This window comes from Musca autumnalis, unplaced genomic scaffold (assembly GCF_047663935.1).
Source record: "Musca autumnalis isolate F117 unplaced genomic scaffold, ASM4766393v1 scaffold_5, whole genome shotgun sequence".
NCBI classification, from domain to species: domain Eukaryota; kingdom Metazoa; phylum Arthropoda; class Insecta; order Diptera; family Muscidae; genus Musca; species Musca autumnalis.
The window spans coordinates 9,062,678-9,083,004 of NW_027412088.1; the positions used below are offsets into that span (position 1 = coordinate 9,062,678).

The 20,327-nt window shown below is 35.5% G+C and overlaps 1 protein-coding gene across 1 annotated transcript; it reads right to left on the reverse strand.

Annotated features, from left to right (window-relative positions):
* Positions 1–13,063: 13,063 nt before the first annotated feature.
* Positions 13,064–18,792, reverse strand: Sara (Smad anchor for receptor activation). Its single transcript, XM_073956264.1, has 10 exons — positions 18,728–18,792; positions 18,213–18,662; positions 15,387–18,143; positions 15,022–15,318; positions 14,456–14,955; positions 14,125–14,398; positions 13,819–14,065; positions 13,626–13,746; positions 13,376–13,555; positions 13,064–13,310 (listed from the first exon to the last, which is right to left on the reverse strand). Exons 3-10 carry the CDS (start codon positions 17,989–17,991, stop codon positions 13,158–13,160), a joined length of 4,377 nt encoding a protein of 1,458 aa, XP_073812365.1. The 5' UTR covers positions 17,992–18,143; positions 18,213–18,662; positions 18,728–18,792; the 3' UTR covers positions 13,064–13,157.
* Positions 18,793–20,327: the final 1,535 nt, after the last annotated feature.

Below are 20,327 nucleotides of genomic sequence, written 5' to 3' on the forward strand. Positions count from 1 at the left end.
AAATTTAAGTGAAAGAGAAATGTTATTATCAGACTAAATGAACTCTATATTAACCAAACTTAATTCGAATACTGAAAAACAATGCAATTTTATGCAATTTTGTGTTTGTTAAGTTTTGGGATTAAATATTGAATGTCCTTTCTTCAAGATAATTAAGGGGTCGATTATGGACAGCAACTCAACTTTAGTTGCGTTGCCAGAGGAGAAAATCTTGCGATTAAAACCAGCAAAAAGACGGAAATTTTTGTCAAATTCAATCAATATCAGTGTTTTAAAACTTCAGCTATTAATTTATTTGTAATAAAGTATAAATTTTAATGCGGAAATAGAAAATTCTATTACTAAATTTGCTGTGGGCAACGCAACTGGAGTTGGGTGGCTATCCATAATCGACCCCTAAATTTCATGTAAAGTTTTAGTTATGTCCCCCTCTTTCTCCCCAACGAAATTTTTTTACAGGATAAGTAGTAGTCTATAGATTCTATTTGCAAAATATGTATCAGCTGTGTCTTTCCGCGACTTTGGGACTTGTTCCAAAAATACTAAGGGTACCTTTCAGGGTGTTTTTGTCATTTTGCAGGTACAGGTGATACCATTATATGGGGACCCTATCAAAACGTGGACCCAATTCAAAAATTTTTGCAAGAAGGTTTTCTAACACTAGGGAATACCGATAGCCAAATTTCAGCCCATTTCATTGAAAGATGTAGTCAAGATCCCCAGAAATCAGGGGGTACCGTTCTATGGGGGCTATATCTAAAGTTGGACCTACGTTGATTTTTTTGCTCCCTTTTTTGTGTTGCTAAACTAGCCTTTACTGACAAATTCGTATTGATATCTGCACAGGAAGTATTTTTGGCCGCTCTTCCCATACAAGTTCGACCACAGTGCAATGTTAGCACAACAAAAACTTCAAGAACCCGTACGGCGTTGTAATTTGCATCAACTTAAAAAACTTGGAATTTCTCTCTCATGATTTGAAGACCCTTCAATCATGATTCCGACATTTTGTAGCATGGATCGTAAATGTACATAGTTCTTTATAAACAAAACGATATTCTAACCGCTACATTTGTTTTCAAGTTTTGTTTCCGTAATTTGTCGAAATATACCCCCAGAATTTAATATGTGGGTCAAACCAAATTATTAAATTTTGGATTTTTTCCCACACAAATAATATTCAATTTCGCCCGCTAAATATTCCCAATCATTATCCAAAAATATTGGCATTTCCTTGACCAAAACTCTTAGCTCGTGCAAAATTTTGTCAGTATTGAACAATACCTGCGACCCCTAGCGTGATTATGGTGACACTACACAGAATTAAATGTGTGGAATCCTTGTATATTCTAGTGATGGACAATCTCGTTCAATTGAACGATCCGGATCACTAACTCGTTCAATGGACCCCGTAACTTCTTTGACAAAACTGCGTATACTTAATTTCACACGTTGGTTTTTGGACAGTGATCCGGATCGTTCAATTGAACGAGATTGCCCAACTCTAGTATATTCTAGGCTGTAACTCTGTTATCTGATCCGATACATCAACATAATTGACATCAATGGAAAGGTCAAAGGCTCCTCTTCTTAATATAACTCACGTGGGATTGTGCCTTCCAGAAATAAAAATATAAGTAACATATTGAAATTTTTACCAATTTTCACGCAAAAGTTTTGGTCCATTTAGCCGGCTAAATATTATCTGATCATCATGTCAAATTGCAACCACCTTCTTTGTCATAAATTCAAACATTACTGAAATCGATCGATCGGACTATAATTGCGACCTACAGAGCCGCTACAAAATCAGGTAAGATTTTGGTTTTTGGTCCATTTCACCTCACTCACTAAATATTTTGCGATCATCACCAATAACTATACGGGTTCTGGTCCGAACCCGTCCTCATTGCAAAATTTCGTTACGATTGGCCTATAATTTCAGCCTGTAGTTTGATTACAATTTTTAATGGACAGACAGACGGACACACATTTCAAAATAGCTTTATTATACCCTCCACCGTAATATGGAGGGTATAATTAAATTTGTCATTCCGTTTGTAAAACATCGAAATATTCATCGGAAACCCTATAAAGTATATATATTCTTGATCAGGATAAAAGTCGATATAACCATGTCAGTCTGTCCGTCCGTCTATTGAAATCAAGATACAGCTCACAATTTTGAAGATAGAGCTTAGTAATTTGGTATAGAAGTTTATATTACTCCTACGATGATTAGTATTGCAAATGAGCTATATCGGTCCACGTTTTGGTAACGGCACCACCCGATTTTCGGTATTTTTAAGGTTTTAACTTCACTATCACACCAAAATGACTGAAATTTGGTACTTAGTCTTTGTTGGGGGTATACAACTTTAAAAAAGGTCAACGCCTTCATATAGCCCCCATAGAACGGTACCTCCCGATTTTCTTTATTTTGAAGGTTGTGGCCTCAATATTCCTCCGAAATGGCTAAAATTTGGTGTTTAGTCTTTATTTGGGATATAAAACTTTCCATATGAAATTTGTCGGCATAGGTCCACGCCTTTATATAGCCCCCAATCGAACGGTAGCTCCCGATTTTCGTAATTCGAAAGGTTGTGACGTCAATATCCCACCGAAATGACTGGATTTTGTTATTTAGTCTTCCAGGGGGGTTATAAAGTATTCCTGAAAAGGATTATTAGTATATGTCCACGTCTTCCTTTATCCCCCATAGAAGCATACCTCTTAATTTTAGTATTTTTTAGGTTTTGGCCACATTATTTTACCGAAATATCGGAAATTTGTAATTAGTCTTCTTCGAGTCTAAGAACCTTCCGCATGAATTTGTCGGTATAGATCGACGAAATTTGCTGAAATTTGGTAATTAGTCTTCTTCAAACAAAAGGAAACTAATTGTTCCATTTTACTTCAATATAACTCGTGGTGGAGGTTATAACAAGTTCGGCCAGGCCGGAACATAGTCCCAATTTACATTAGGCGAGTTTACTTGCGGCAATTGTCAGTTTGAGGGAGAGAGAGGTGAGGCATATGGTAACCCTTTGCCTCTCAGCCCCCTCTCTCACCTACAAACTGACAATTGCCGCAAGTAAACTCGCCTAATGTAAATTGGGACTTAACGCCGTTCTTACTTGTTAGATATTTTTGGTATACCACTTTGGTGGTTCGATGAATAATTCAAATGGAATAATTCGAATTACAAATGGAATAATTCGAATTACAAATGGAATAACTCGAATTACAAATAGAATAACTCGAATTACAAATAAAATAACTCGAACAGGCATTTTGACAGATTTCTAATATGTTAGAGAAGGTAAGTAAACGTTACAAAAGAAGAAAATCGTTTCACAAACCTAAGGAGTTAGAAAAATTAGAATATCATACACTTGATATAGAACATAACGTCTAACATTTTTGTAACTTATATCCGATGTTATGTGGCGGTCATAACTTCCAATAGAGAATTTAAATAATCTTGTTTTCAAATTGAAACTTAATGGCTTAGCGGTCTATTATTCGGAGCTCCTGATGTTGTAACCCTGGGGCCTAATTATGTGATTCGATCGAGAATTTACTCGTGAATAAGTTTTCGACACGAGAAAAAAACGGCATGATAAGACTCGATCGAAATCACTGATCGAATGTTTCGAGAGTTACCGGTAATCGAACTATGTGTTCTTTGGGGAAAGTTATGAAGGTAGACGTCAAAAATGTGTTTATTTCAAATCAAAAACTAAAAAAACAAAATTATGAATGAAAAAATGTAAATATTTGTGGAATTTTTTGAACAATACATTGAATAATAATTTTGGAATGAATTTGTGCTAAGAAAATATGAAGATTATTAATGTTTGCAAAATTGTTTTGTCATTCTTGTTACAGATTGCTAATACATCTACCTTAATAATTCTCTCTCAAAATAAATGAGAGAATTTGGTGGGTGTTTTGCATTAGCCTCTCTGAGAGAGTATTTCCTTTAGTAAACAAAGGGGGATGAACTATTTAAAATGCACTTTATTAAAAGTTATTCACCTATAAAATAAAGCCTATTAATATTAAATAATTTTTTGTTTTGCAGAAATGCTTATTTTTCAACTTATATTTTAACGACTGCAAACACTAATTTTTGGTTAATGATAGCATGCATATGTATTTATTTTAATTATAATTTTATCACAATTTCTTAAAACGACTGAAAAGGACTTTTCCCAATTTCTCTTATTTTGTGTAAAAAATGCTCACAATTATTTACTAATATCATTTTTCCTCTATAAACCGTCAATAAACAAAAATTTTTTACATTTTAAACACAAATACAATAAGAAATCTTTCATTTTGTTTGTTTACGATAGGCCATTTGGCTACGAGAAATTACTCGCAAATTTATGCTCAATTTCTCGATAATTTTACTCGATAACGAATGTTGTCATCCCAACTTTGAGTACTCGGGTCGAAACAACTCGATGTCGAATCACGTAATTAGGCCCCTGGTCGGAGATTCTTCCGAGTCAATTCGGTACACAGACTTGGCCGCCGCACAGTGGTTCAGAATAGTTTTTTCCTGGTCAAATTTCTGTAACTATTAAATAATATAAAGTATAAAGTTCATAGCGCCCATGATTCGGCCATAACCTAAAAATCATCATTAAGATTGCTAAAGAGATATAATTTACCAGTGATATCATTACCACATAAGCCATTTACTTTGGCTTATCTTTCCTTTACCGACCCACCTCAGAAAATTATGAAAAAATTACCACAGATAGTGCTTTTTATCCCGATTCCAACCATGTATTGCTTTTTTTGTGGAAATCTATACTTCCCGAGATATGGGCCTCCAAAGTTCCACAAAAGCCCTAGTAAAAAATTTTGGCAAACCACCGCAGATCCACAAAGACCCTAACCTATAACTTTGCAAAACATCGCAGAAAATTATGAAAAAATTACCACAGATAGTGCTTTTTATCCCGATTCGAACGATGTATTGCTTTTGTTGCGGAAATGTATACTTCCCAAGATATGGGCCTCCAAATTTCCGCAAAGGCCCTAGTTTAAAATTTTGGCAAACCTCCGCAGAAAATTATTAAAAATTTACCACAAATATTGATGTTTATACTGATTTCAACGATGTATTATTTTGTTGAAGGGTATGTATACTTCCCGAGATATAGGCATCCAAAAATATTAAATTTAAAAGAAAAATTTGTTCCCGTTCCCGAGATTTGCACCTGTCCATAGGAGAAAGTCTTAAATCCCGGCCGAAGGCCGGTTATTTAGAGAAAAATATCTAATTTGGCAAAATTTTAGACTAGGGCCATTGTGGAACTTTGGAGGCCCATATCTCGGGAAGTATACATTTCAGCAACAAAAGCAATACATTATTGGAACCGGGATAAAAAACACTATCTGTGGTAATTTTTTCATAATTTTCTGCGATGTTTTGCAAAGTTATAGGTTAGGGTCTTTGTGGATCTTTGGAGGCCCATAACTCGGGAAGTATACATTTCCACAACAAAAGCAATACATGGTTGGTATCGGGATAAAAATCACTATCTGTGGTAATTTTTTCATAATTTTCTGCGGTGGGTCGGTAAAGGAAAGGAGTTCCTTTACTTTTCCTTAGTAGTCTTCATGATGATTTTATATTATATATCGTCTGCTCCGTCGGAAAAGGTCGTAAGTCCCTTTCAATAAATTTTTCAGGAGGAAGAAAAAACATTCCAGCGCTTTCTGTATTAAAGATTTTATTATGGTGGTAAAGGCAGCATTTTTCGTTTATTTATTCCGCTTCAATACCTGTACTTTGTTTGATAAAATTCCGACGCGTTTGGGAGATAATTGGATGTCTTTGGACTTACGACCTTTTCCTTGTACAGTTTTGTATTTTTGTAGGGACTTACGACCTTTTCCTACAATTTACGGACGTTTTTAAAATAAAATATTTATACTTTACAAAACAATGTGGAAAGGGTATTATAAGCTTGTTTTGTCCAATATTCGTGTAACATCGCGAAGTATTCGTCGTAGACCCCCTCCCTTCGCCGTTTTTTCATATCTTGACGAGATAAAGCGATCTAGCTATGTGTGTCCGTCCATCCATTAACAATTGTAATAAAACTCCAGGCCTCAATTTTGGACCGATCGTCACGAAATTTTGTGGAGAGGTCGAGTTCCGACCAGAAGTGACACCATTAGATGTTGGTTATGATCGAAAGGTGTGAAATAGACTAAACCCACAATTTTTACCCGACTTTGTAGCTGTCCTGTAGATCGCAGTAATATTCCGATCGAAGCTAAATTTTAAGAATGATTTGAGTTTAAGACAAAGAATAAGCTTGCAATTTAACATGGTGATGAGATAATTATTAGCGGGTTTAATGGACCAAAACTTTTGTGTGAAATCTTATATATAAAAGACAATGTGTGTATGTTTGTATGTTCCGCATAGACTCAAAAACGGCTGAACCGATTTTTTTTTTTTGAAAATTTCAGAGAATATACAAGGAACAACCGAGGTGAAAATAGGCTTTATATTTTTTGAATTTCGGAAGGGGCAAAAGTTATGAAAGTTTGGGTCAGAAAATTAATTTGCGAGGCAACGGTTGTTGAATCTCTGACCCTAAGTACTTATTCCATGTTATTTTCAGATTATGCACAGGGATGTGCCTTGGCTATATATTTTGTTGAATTTTGGAGGAGCGGGTTACACCTGTGCCCTATTTTTTAAATGCCCTATATATATAAAACTTACGAACGATTCCGTTTTCCCAATCGTGGGTACATATTTAAACAATAAGACCCGACCAGAGTAAAGTCGGTATAACCATGGCCGTCTGTCCGTCTTTTGAAATTAAGATACAGCTCGCAATTTTTAAGATAGATCTTCGTGATTTGGTATAGAAGTTTCTATTACTTCTAGAATGTTTGGTATTGACGCCTTCATATAGTCCCCATAGAACGGTCCCTCCCGAATTCCGGTATTTTGAAGGTGTGGCCTCAATATTCCTGCGAAATGGCTGAAATTTGGTATTTATTCTTCATTTCGGGTATAAAACTTTCTCCCATAAATTTGTCTATATAGGTCCACGCCTTCATATAGCCCCATAGAACGGTGCCTCCCGAATTTCGGTATTTTGAAGGTTAGCCACATTGTTTTACCGAAATTTCTGAAATTCGGTATTTAGTCTACTTCATAAAGGAAACTAATTGAACTAAAATTCAATACAACTCATGGTGGAGGGTATAACAAGTTCGGCCTGGCCGAATTTTACGACGTTCTTACTTGGTATTGATATTCACTTGCATATCCCAACTAATTTGCGATGAAAAATTGACATAAGAAAAGGTAACATAAACTGTTTCAAGGGCCAGAAACGTGGACCGGTTCGTGATTAATTCCGTTAATGAACGTGGTTTCTTATTATATTACATTGCAATCCCAAATAGTGTCCTTTTTTGTCTTCCCAAGTATTTCTGCCACAATTCACTGCATCTTTTGTTTTTGTCTGCAAACCATGTAGAATCTTCTGCATGTAATGTCTTCCTGCGTTTAGGAAGTTTATCATCAGAGCTTTCAGAATCACCGTGAAAACCATAGGGAACTAGACCCATGACACCATCGTCTAATTCCATTCAAAATTCATACTGGTCTTTATTAGCAATAAAATATAATTTAAAAAAAATTAAGTTTCAGTGTTTTATTTAGAAATGCACTTAAAACTAGAAAATAATTTGTCGCTTAGCCTCAATAAATATATTCTTTCTCATGATGGAATCTCTCAAATAAAACGCTTGCCGTTTAATTTTGCCACCATTTATAATTTAAATGCAAACGTTTTATTTGAGAGATTTTCTAGTTTTAAGTGCATTTCTAAATAAAACACTGAAACTTATTTTTTTTTTTAAATTATATTTTATTTTTAACTTTTTAGTAAATACATTTTTTTTTACCACTTAGAACAAAATTACAGTCAATTTAGGCCGAAAATTTAGATAAAAACTTTAAAATGCCTGAAATCGTGTAGTACCGTTATATAAAGGCTATACCAAAACCTGGACTTATGTCCATAATTTTTGGTGGGGAAGTTTCTGTACCATTGGGGACTCCACATGCGAAGTTACATCCAATTCTGTCTAAAAATGAAGATAAAATCCTTAAAACACTTGAAATCGGGTGGTACCACTATATGGGGGCTATATCAAAACCTGGACCTATGTCAACAATTTTTGGTGGAGAAGTTTCTGTACCATTGGGGACTCCAAATGCCAAGTTACAGCCAATTCGGTCTCAAAATGAAGATAAAATCCTCATAATATTTGAAGTCGGGTGATACCGCTATATCAAAACCTGGATCTATGTTCACAATTTTTGGTGGGGAAATGTCTGTATCATTGGAAATGCCAAATGGCAGCTAATTCGGGCAAAAATGAAGATAAAATCCTCAAAATAGCTGAAATCGGATGGTACCGCTATATGGGGACTGTAGGAAATATTGGGCCCATATTCATGTATTGTCATCCAAATCTGAAAAGTGTGCAAAGTTTCAGTTCGATTGGTCAACCGTGTTAAAAATGAGTTACCAGATTTGAACTAAACACACACCAAAGCAAGTTAAATAAAATACTGTAAAAACCATGATGTCTTCTTAGTTTAATAACATTTCAATCAATTATTATTTTAGAATCATTTAATAATATAAACATTGCACTTACCCGTCCGTTAGAAGGTATTACTTTATTGAATTCAGAATACAAACTAATCTCGTTATATGAATAAATGTCCCTAGAGAAACCACAAATTACCAGTTGATAAAGTTTAGTAAGATATACGACAGAAAAAAAACAGTAAAAATTTTGTTTTTTTACAAATTTTTCAATACATGAGGTATTTGAACACATACAGCATCCCAATTTGTATCAATGAAAAGGCCAGAAGTCCATCCTTCATAATCAGTTCGCTTATAGGGGAAAATAGATTTCAAATATAAATTTTCGTTGCAATATAGAAATGATATCATTTTTGTTCAAAAGTTTGGTCCACAGACTCCGCCAAATATCATCCGATTATCATCCAAAGGTGTAGGCTAGTTCTTTACATTGTACCCCAACCATGGATGACGTTAAACATTATATCTGAACTACATTAGCTGTAGTATTCTTTTAAAGTATACATTTTCCTGTGGACTTACGACCTTTTCGTACTCAAATTTGTACGTTTTGTGGACGTACGACCTTTTCCGACAAGGGCAAAACGTATAGAAAAACGCGACATACTACCATTTTCTTTGTATCATACGACGTGTTTTGACTTGTACTATCATCCTGTAACAAAAACGCGATTTCCAAAAAAAGTGGACTTACGACCTTTTCCGACGGAGCAGACGATATTTATATTATATATTTGAACTTTATATTATACATTTGAATACTGGACTATATAGTAGACACCCTAAGCATATCCGGTATGCCATATGAAGATCCTATGACTTCCCTCGTAACGTAATCACAGCTTAAATTACTAAAAATATTAAATTTTTACAGGGTTCGTCGTATGTTTTCTACATTTTTTGATATATATTCACCATAATTATTTCAGAAACTTTTTTTATCGAGCGTACTATATCTCCTTAATATATTAGTGTCGAACACTCCACAAAAAATATTTGTTTGTATCCGAAAATAACGAAATTCTGGGTAAAACTCGTAAAAAACGATTTTAAGCTATATCTCAACAACAAGAGCTGTAGGCCTATTCTGTAACTTTTAACAACTATCGACATTGTTTAAATTTCTTTTGTTATTGTAACAAAAACAAAACAAACAAATGAAATTGTTGTAAAATAAACAATGAGTAAAGTTGTTAAAAATTTACAGAATAGGCCTACTGATGGAGAAAAATTTGGAAGATGGAGATTTGAAAATAAATAACCGATTTCATTTAGAAACAACAAGAACTTCGATTAAAACAAAAGTCATGTTGACCAGTGTAATCTATGAAAATAAAAAAATAATAAAAAATGTTAAATTTTGCACTATGACCATGTAATAAGGAAAGAAAACCGGGGTAACTGGCAAATAGAAGCTGTAATTTTTCATTGTATGTTTGTAGTTTTCTACGCAGTTAAACAAATAGCGATTATGAATCTTCACGTAGGGAGCTACTCACAAGTGAGTTGCAGTTCACTTTCACCTGCTCGAGCTATTACGATTGGGCAGGGAGGAGCACAAAAAGTGAACAAGGGTTGACAAGTCGGAAAATGGAAAATAATGGCGCGACTTGTGAACCCTTGAAATAATAATTTGTGTTACCATACCGTCATTTTTTGCACAAATAACTTTGGGATTATTAAATTCTTATTTTTTGCATAAAAAGTAAATAAATTTTCAAATTAATAAACATTTCTAGCAAGAAAAATGTCGGTTATTAAAAATCCACTGTAAAAGAACATGAATATTGGTAAAAGAAAATACAACATTGAAACAACATGGCAACATCTGTAACAGCTGTTCTTTTGTTTTGACAGATATGTGAAAATTGTTTATTTACACTGAAGAATTCGTGAAATTTATTGGAAAATCGTAAATAAGTGAACAAATGTCGTTTAAAAACGTCATTAAATGGCTACAATAAGTAAATGTTTAATGTTGCATTTTGGGTGATAACAGAAATGGCAAGTTCTGAGGAATACCAAGGAAATGGAGTGGAAGCTGTACCAGCGATGTTAGGACATCACAGGAGATCAATGATTGGTTCAAATGAGGTTCAGCATTTAGCCAATTCCAAGAATTGTAAATACAATTCGTGAAACATCCGATATTTTCTCCAGTATAAGAACCAATTCTATGAATGCTAAGTATAATTCCTAATGCTTTCTTCAACAATTAAACCAATTTAATGAATTTTAAATACAATTTCAATAAATTTCAATTGTAATTCCAATTTTTTTTTTGTTCATGGCATATAACAACCGGTACTTAAAATACTATTTCAGGAAATTGCTTGGTGTAGATACCATTCCACTGGGTTATCGACGATGACGTGATTAAGATCTCAAAATGGTTTGGATCTTTTTGGGGCAACGGTCTGGACTTATATTCCATCAAAATATTTGATTCTATTCAAGCTTGAGGGCAAGTGATTGGACATGTCATCTTTTTAGCACCAGCACCCATTTTTTCCAAGACTGCGACCCCAAAAGTTCCAAATCGTGTACATTACTCTCTCTAGGAACAACAATCGCAGACATGGGTTGCTCCAGATTGGGTCCTTGTATATTTGTGAACCGCTTTATACAGTATGCACCTTTTTGATCTGTCCATACCTGAAAACGGGGAACGCTTTAGTTACAGTACTTGCTTGGGCGTTACCGTGAGAGCCATCCCAATCACCATCTAGTAGGTTGGCCCGACACACTAGGTCCATCAAGAATGATCTTCACTTTTTAGAGAGGAAAGCCCAACGATACAGGAGAGAACCCCTTGCTCAACAAGCATTTCTAGTAGGTTTGTATAGCTTTCACATAGTCGCAGTTTCTAATGTAAACAAATATAGTGTGAAATATAGTGTGAATAAAGTCCAACCAGAGTAGTTTTTGCTCAACTATACTCGGGATATTGCAGTCGTCTAAATTCTTATAGGGCAAATGTTGATAGCACCATGCATAGCACTCTTCGTCTTTTAAAGGTGCGATGCCAAACCTAGTCATTTAACTTCAGTGGATAGTTACATCCCATTCTTGGAACTGAAGTTAGACCCAATTTTGTACCAAATTCTGAAAGAATTCAGAGATTCAGACCGAATTCGTAAAGAACTCTGAAAAAATGTTAGCGGTAAATGTCCTAATATTTGTTTTTGTCGAAAACATATTGCGATTAAAAATATAAAGAAACTCTTATCACAATAAGGTAGAATCTATTCCATTTCCAATATTTCAACCATCTTTGATGGTCATCCTCAGGGATTGGCTTTCAAAAACAAGAACATTTGTTTTATGCAACTATAAACAATATGGTAGAAATTTATAATAACAATGATATTTCTTTCTTTTTATAAGAATAAAAACAAAAAAATTTAATTCTTAAGTTGACCTCAAGCCAAAATTAAAACCAAAGAAAAAAGCGTCCAAAGGTCAACAATAACCTCAAAACATAAAAAATTTCTAATTATTTTTTGTTGCTTTCAACCTAAAATACAATTAATTATCATTACAGATACAAAATATTCGTATTTTTTAAAATAAATGACCACACTTAAATTTTTTTGTTCAACTCACTTTGATTTCGGTAGTGAGAAATTTCAGCACAAATTTGCCTCTTTTTCTCACTTTTTTTACATTTGTAATAGCTAATTTTTTCACGAACGTGAGTTTTGCTTACCCTCTTGTTGTTTATAATAAGGGAAGAGTGAGAACATAACAGCACTCACGGCGATATGATGTTTATAATAGGGGAGGAGGCGAGAAAGAGAAAACTCACGGTGAGATGCCGTTCATAATTGGGCTGAAAAGCAAATCTCAAATATGTAGAAATTATTTTGAAATAAAAACAAAAACATTCATCTTCATTTAAAGGTACTTTTTTCTTTATTGATTATTTTCATTACTATTAATAGATCAAAAAACATTTGAATTTTGAGAAGAAAATAAAATTGATTGGATAATGATATTAATATTAAACAATAAGAGCATATTATTATCATTATAATACATTTTATATTACTACATTATAACATATCATTATATTGTTTATATATTTAATTATTCATATATATGTATATAGTATGGTGTCCCCCCAAAAATAGACGTAACAAATAAAAGCTATAAAATGTTAAAAATAATTGTTTAAATCTTTTGTTTCTTTCCCGATAAGAGAAAGATTGAAAGTTATAAAAGAGAAAGAAAGTTATTTTCCATCTACACATTCAATGTGTATAAGAGAAGAAGAATAACAATGTGACATCAGTTTAAATTAGTTTTGGTCTTATTCTAAATAAAAGAATTCCAACTCTTAACCTTAGACCTTAGTTTGATATTTTGAATTATCATTGCACAGTTAGTTCGTTAATAAATGGGACACTGTTGTTAGGTTTATTCAATAAAACTTGGCGCTTCTTTTCGTTTTCGTTCGTAACTATGAAGAATCTGATTTAACTAAACATTTAATATGTAAAAGATTAACTCTAGAATTAGCGCCTCCTCTATGCCTGATGAGATGCCATGTAAAGTAGGAATCAAATGGTTATCCAGTGCATTCATGTAGAGAGGTGGCAATTTTGAGCCACGTGCACCAGCCTCATAACAAACCTGAGAAATAAAACAGATTTCAATAATTATCTACTATTGAGAAACTTGTCGCCCCATTCACTTACATTGTCCTGATGCAATGTGGCTCTCAAACCAATTTTCGTACTTTTACTCGCCACCAAAAGATCCAAGAATGGCACCAATGCCATTGATGTACTTCGGGCGATTTGTTCGGTCATTCGTGTAACATCGGATGTTGTTTCAGCACTTAATATTGAAGAATTTGTGTTATACCAATCGGTATGCTAGAACATTAACAAACATTTCTAAATAAAAATATATTCTATATTTATTTTATAAAGTGCGAAATCTTACCTGAATCACATAGATATCGGTCAAGCGTATGGCATAGTTTAAATTCGAGTAGCTAAAACTGGCATGAACCCGCATACTTGACACACCATCCATTAGACGATCATCAATAGGAGATTTAACACTAAAACGTAATAAAGGTTAGGGTTTAAATCCTCTTACAATACTGTTCCAACGAATGACATTTCTATCTTACCCAATATTAAATTCCTTATCATTTTCCACCCATTTCAGACAAACAATTTCCGTGTGCTGTTCATCAGCATCGAGGGGACCACACACAATTGTGACATCCTTTTGATTTTTAAGCGATTCACGAACTTCTTCCATTTTAGATGGCAGTATCTGTACCATCAGACCATCCTCAACTATGCTACATTTGCCACTAAGGCCACTATTGGCTTTCAAGGACTCATTTAGAATAAAGAAACTGGCACCAGTAACTGAAATTACAATTACCTAAGTTATAAAAACAAGAGTTCTTGTGACCATTATACGTTACCTTTGCGCGGTTGTCCTTGAATATTTATGGCCTGTGTCGAGTAGGCATACATTTCGGAACGTTCATCGTTTACATTTTGCATACAAACCAAATGGCCATCTGCTTTCTTCGAAAAATTACCACCAAATGCCAATATATGTTCACTGGAATTGTTTATTGCCTTGACAACATCGTCCAGGCGATTGCGTGGTATGACCACCGTTGTTTGGCGGTCTTCCATGTGTATGTACATACCTCTGATGAATGGCAGGGTATATGAGTAATTGCGGAAATCCTGCAAGGATTCAAAATGATTAAGTTTGTCCACCACAAAAAGCTCCCCATGACTTACAGCTAAAAAGTTAATTATTGTCTGAGCTATTTCCGCATATACCGATTCACGATTACACATTGACACATGTGGACAGGGATAGTAGCGATACTGGGCACCCAATCGCAGCATTAAACGCAAGGGGAATATTTTTGCCCAAGGAATTTCAAAACGATGTATCAGTATGCCTATCAGATATGGCTTATCGGGATGTATTACATCTAGCATACACTGGAATGTCGGACGTATAAATATAAACCCTCCATAGTCACGAGATCCCAAAAATGTACTCTGTATTGGACTTGTGTGTGACAATTCCTGTATCGGATTACCAGCCTCGGCATTATTGTAGATTTCATTTAAATGTACAAAGATATCTCGAGGAATTAGAGAGCTCGTACTGGCGGTTTCTTTGGATTTTGGTGGTTCGAATTCTAAGAGTATGATAATTTCATCATTGCCCACATGATGCATTCCACAGGTGGTAAAATTTATTACCGTACGATTTAAACAACATTTCACTGAAACATAAATGCGGTGTTAATAAATTTGGTGCATATAACCAAATAAGAATCTGTACTACTTACAACTAACAATTTTTACAAAAACAAAGAAATTCTTTTGCACTGCAAATTTGAGAGTCTCGTTTTGTAAACGTTTCACTAAATCGTAGTTATTCGCCACATCCTTGTAGTCAAAATCACAACCAGTTTCATCTTTAGTAACAACAATGGGTGGCAAACTGTCTTTAGCTTCGGGTATGAAACAGCCATCATCATCGCACCCAGAGGGTGGGACACGCTTAGGGCGATTTGTTGTTTCGCTAGCCTTAGTTGTGCCACTGACAGGCGATGTATTTATATTTTGATTAGATGGCTTGAGTGCTAGAAATAGAAAAGAATGCGCGGAAACAGTCAGAAGTCGAAAGCAAAAAATCCATATTGTAACCTACCACTAGCTGCTGTTTGTTGGCTTGCTGTATTTAGTGTTGCAGCTGCCGCCATGGGTGGTATGGAGCCTCTAAATAGTTGCGCCACCAAACCCATTGTTGTGGCATCTGTTATATATTCCGAGCGAGGAGTTGCTGGTTTATTGTTGTTTACATTACGATTTGCTGAATTTTGCCGTCGCGCCTGTTTGGGCTGTTCATTCCATTGATCTATGTTAGCCAAGTCACTGCCCGGAGCAATGCCATCGCTAAACATTACCGACTTCCGTTTGCGGGCTTTCTGTCCACTGGAGTTTGAGGATGTCGAGGAGTAGCTCCCATTGTCCTTTTTCAAAACACCGACTGGCACAATCACCGATGGTGGTGTCTTGGCATCGGCACTAACCTGACGATATGGTGGTATTGTTGAACAGTATTCCATAGGGTTGTTTGGATTCGGTGATCTATTCAGGCTGCCGCCTGCTCCCTGTCCAGTAACGTTTGTTGTTGATGACTGCCCTGTTTGTCTTTGGGTTAGTATTAAATAACACTGGACACAAACCCTGGACTCAGGCTCTGTTAAAAACTCCAATTTGAATTTTTGTGAACAACACACTGAACACAAAACTTTGCCACACGCACGACAGTGATGACGACGTTTTATCATTGTGAATTTAGCAGCACACTGCATACAACCTGTAGCCATGTTGTCCGGCACCCATATGGGAGGAATTTTACCCAAATTAGCGTGAGGGTCTTCACTGTAGCCCGTCGCTTCAGCTATTTCATTACCGACAGGGTTGACCTGTGGCTCGCCTCCTTCGGGTGATGGTGCTGCTTGCAAGTCCTCCCCATCTCGTTGCGGAGTATGTGAATCTGAAGGTTCCGGTTGTTCTCCAGGTGGCGTTTGACCGGCATTGGCATACATGTCGAGGGCTTGTATGGCCGGTAAATCCAGTGACGTGGGTCTTTGGGGACGTGAAGGATCAGAATCATCGGCGTCGATATTCTTGGCATGTATTATGTCACCCTCCAAAGACGATGATTCACTATTGCTGTAAGAAGATGCGGCCGAGTTGATTATCATATTATCCTCACATTCTGGTAAGTCGGGATGATTTTGGGGTCTTATTTCCGAGAATTCAACAGTTGAAGCTTGTGAAAAACTGTCGCCATTAGGGTGGTCTCCTGAACTGACATTGGACAAAATATCGTCTGAATGTTCGGCACAAATATTTACTTGTTCCTGCTCCGAGTGTGAGATTGTTTTGGAAACAGCATTGAGGTCGTTTACAACGTGGCTCTCTGCCTCCTTCTTGGGTTCATCAATATTTGGCTGTGGGTGCTCCGTGACGGCCTCATCGTCTATATCCATTTCTTGCAACATGGAATCCAATTCTGCATCTGAAATTTCATCCATAGTGGAACAGAATGTAACCGGTTGTTGTACAATAGAATTGGCATCCTCGTATTTGGCCTGATTGTAGTCGTATATTTGGTGAAATTGTTGCTCATGATATTGCTGCTTTTGTTCTTGGTGGTTGATCTCAGGTACGGATTGTTCAGTCAATACTTCCACTGAAGTATTTGCTGCCTCAGAAGATTCATCGTTCGGCGTGTTATTTGCTGCCATGGGCAAATCTCTAGTTTGACTTAAAGCTGAGCTCATATTGGTATCTGATAGATTTTCCAAAACCTTTCCCATGGACGAAGACATTGAAGTCTCCAAATGCATTACAGACTGGGATTGTAGATTTGCACTTGTGAGGGATATAGAGGACAGACCCTGTGTCAGATCCTCTACATTTGCTGTGCTTCCCAGGTTTTTCTGTATTAAATCAAGGGAATTGGAAATTTCACTTAAATATGCTGCTCCTTCACTAACAGCTTGAGCCTGAGGTTGATCCTCGGTATTGCTAATAGAATCCTCACATGGATCATCTTCTTTTTGAGGTTTTTCATGACTTTCATTATTGCCATTTACAATTTCTAGGTGTTTTGTCTCTTCCGCCGGCATTACATTCTCTGGCGAGTTTGTTAATGGGGAAGGTTCTTCCAGAGAATCCTCGGGTTCCAATGAAGGACCAGAAGAGAATGTGGAGTTGGATGATGTAGTCAATGACTCAGAACTTTGACTATTAGTGGAATCGTCACATGAATCTTTACTATCACATACAGTAGCAGCCAACTTGTTTCTACTGCGAGGCTTCTCGGTGAATTTATGTATATCCTTACTTTCTTCGACTTCGTGTTCATACTCTTCCAATTCTTGGCGAGAAGTGGCTACCAATTCTGACGGTTGAAAACCTGACTTTTCTCGAAATTCTGTTGGTCTACCAACATAATCATCATAATCATCGGATTTCTGCAGTGCTGACACAGATGTAACCGTTGTCTCCAAAGATTCAACATTCTTGCAGTAGTCATCCAGGCTGTTGAAAACTTGTGAAACAGCTTTGAATCCAGAACCATCCTTAGCTTGGGTACCAAATCCATTCGTTGTTGATTTTGGCTGCGTTACTGTTTCCTTCTGCTTGGCTTCCTCAAGTCTTTTTCTTTGTTGTTCATTTGCTGCCTCTTCATGGAGCTCTAAGTTGTCCAATACCTGATCTATATCAACTAAATCCATGTTGCAACGTCAAATAGGTAGTATTTCTTCAATTCCAATGACAAAAAAATAAATTATTACTGCTTAAAAGCTGGCAACAGCTGACATCTACCTCCTACTTCGACATCAACATCGTTCAATTAGCTGCCGGCGAAAGAATACAGAAGTGACCCCTGAAGAGAGGAAAACGAAAGACATCGACATGAAAACTAAGAATATTTTAATTTTTTATTTAATTTTACCCAATCGTGTATCTGAAGATTTTAGCAGCCTTTGTGGAGCAGTGGTGAAGTGGAGTGTGTCGAGATGATAAAGATGAATCACTGATTTAATTATTGCTTAATTTTAATCTCGCCAACGGCCCGATTTTATTTGTTTGGTAAACAAATAAATGTTATTTACAGGGCATTAGACAAAGACTTCATCATAGTACACGCACGCAGCACAATGAAAATTATCTTGGATTTTTAGCACAAACAAGAAATGTTTTTGATCAGCTCCGCTTTTAACATTAGTAGTTTTTTTTTTATGTTTTCTTTGTTGTTTGGTTGGCTGATGTTATTTTTTATCTTTGTTTCCCTCATTCTCTGATTGTCCTTCTTTGTTTCCCTCATTCTCTGATTGTCCTGGTTGTCCGTCCTCGTCTCGCATTTCCAATAATTCCAATTGAAATTCAAACACAGATAAATTTCCTTTCGAAAAAAGATAAAACGCGTAAGGAGAGAGCGAAACAGAGATAATTATCTCTTGGAATTACAATTTTTTTTCGTTTTTTTTTCGGAAAACGAAACGAGAGTCAAACGGAAACCGGAAAGAATTTATCGATCAAAGAGGACTCAAGAAAGAAGGTAGAGTTGTGTAGTTCCGGAACGAACTAGTTCCAAGGAACTATTCCGGAAAATGAACTATTGGAACTATATCCAGCTGTTGCGTTCATATATGGTCTGTTCCTTTACTTTTAAAAATGGTAACAGTGGCAGAAAATGGTAAAAGTGGTAAACTGCTATCATATAAATTGTATGCTATTAAAAGTAAGGGAACACTTAACAGGTTAAAAATGGTAAGAAATGGTAACCTCAGGCACCTAAAGGAACAGAGCAATAGTTCCTTTCGTTCTCTTCGATCCTTTAACGTTACTTCGTAACTGTTTATTCCCGCGAGCATATTTTGAAATTTTTAATCAAATTCGAGTCTTTTTTGATCCGACTGCACAATTAAAAAGATGGAATATGTGCTCATTTTCTGATCATAAATGACTCCTTTGTTAGGAGTCTTTTTCGAGCCGTATTTTAATCATTTATTGGTGATTTATTGATTAATTTGTGACTCTTTTTGAGTCTTTTTGGAGTCATGCTTTTAATCGTTTATGAGTGCGTTATTTATTTATCAGACGAAAAAATTGAAAGAATTTTCTTTTTTATTCTTCTTTGTTTCTTGTTTATTTTCTTTTCCGCTTCTTTATGAATTTTTAATTATCCCTTTAGTATACTGACTCTTCATTCACTTTCTTCATTTCACTTGGCAAAACCTGGACATGTGTTGTCTTTGTCAATATTCATAATATTATATGGGATATTTATATCAAACTTTTGTAGAAAGTGTATATGAGAATTATATAAAACCAAACCTTTATGCTTGAAAAAAAAAACAATCAGTGTTTAATAGCCTAACTGTTCAAAATATGATCAGAAGATACATAATTCTAATCTTCAGATTATCAGAATGTGACAATAAATAACGAAAAAATAGTCAAATTTTAAACGCCTCAATGATTTATTTGTGATTGCTATACATTTGTTGTTGTATTTTTAATTGAACTCTTTTTAATCATTACAGGGAGTCACTTTCGAGCACCTTTCTGATCATACAAGCGACCTTATTAATTTTTGATCACCAAAAGGAGTCTAGAAAGATGCCGCAACGTGATTTTTGAAAAAAAAAAACAAGTAAAAAAGTATCAGTCGGCTTTGCCAACAGAGATATACCCTCAGCCTGTGCAAATTGAAACACTTTTTTCACAAAAAACTTATGTTTTAGGGGGTTTCAAAACTTTGGTGGTATGAACCGACAAAAATGTTGATTAGGATTAAAGTTCAAAAATTTTGCGGAAAAGGTACTTAAAGGAATGGACCGACATAGACCATGGGGGTGCCATAGGGGGTTTTTACACCCTTCGGGCTGTTTTATCAAGAAGTATGGACTTGCCCCTGAAACAACTTTTGCCATCGTAATTGAGGCAGCGAATGTAAGTTGCTACAACAAAAATCAAATTGATTCAATAGCAGGTCTTAAAGTGAACTTATCCAAAATTTTGTGTGGGAGGGAAGGCGTGGACAAATATAGTCCAAATTCGAACC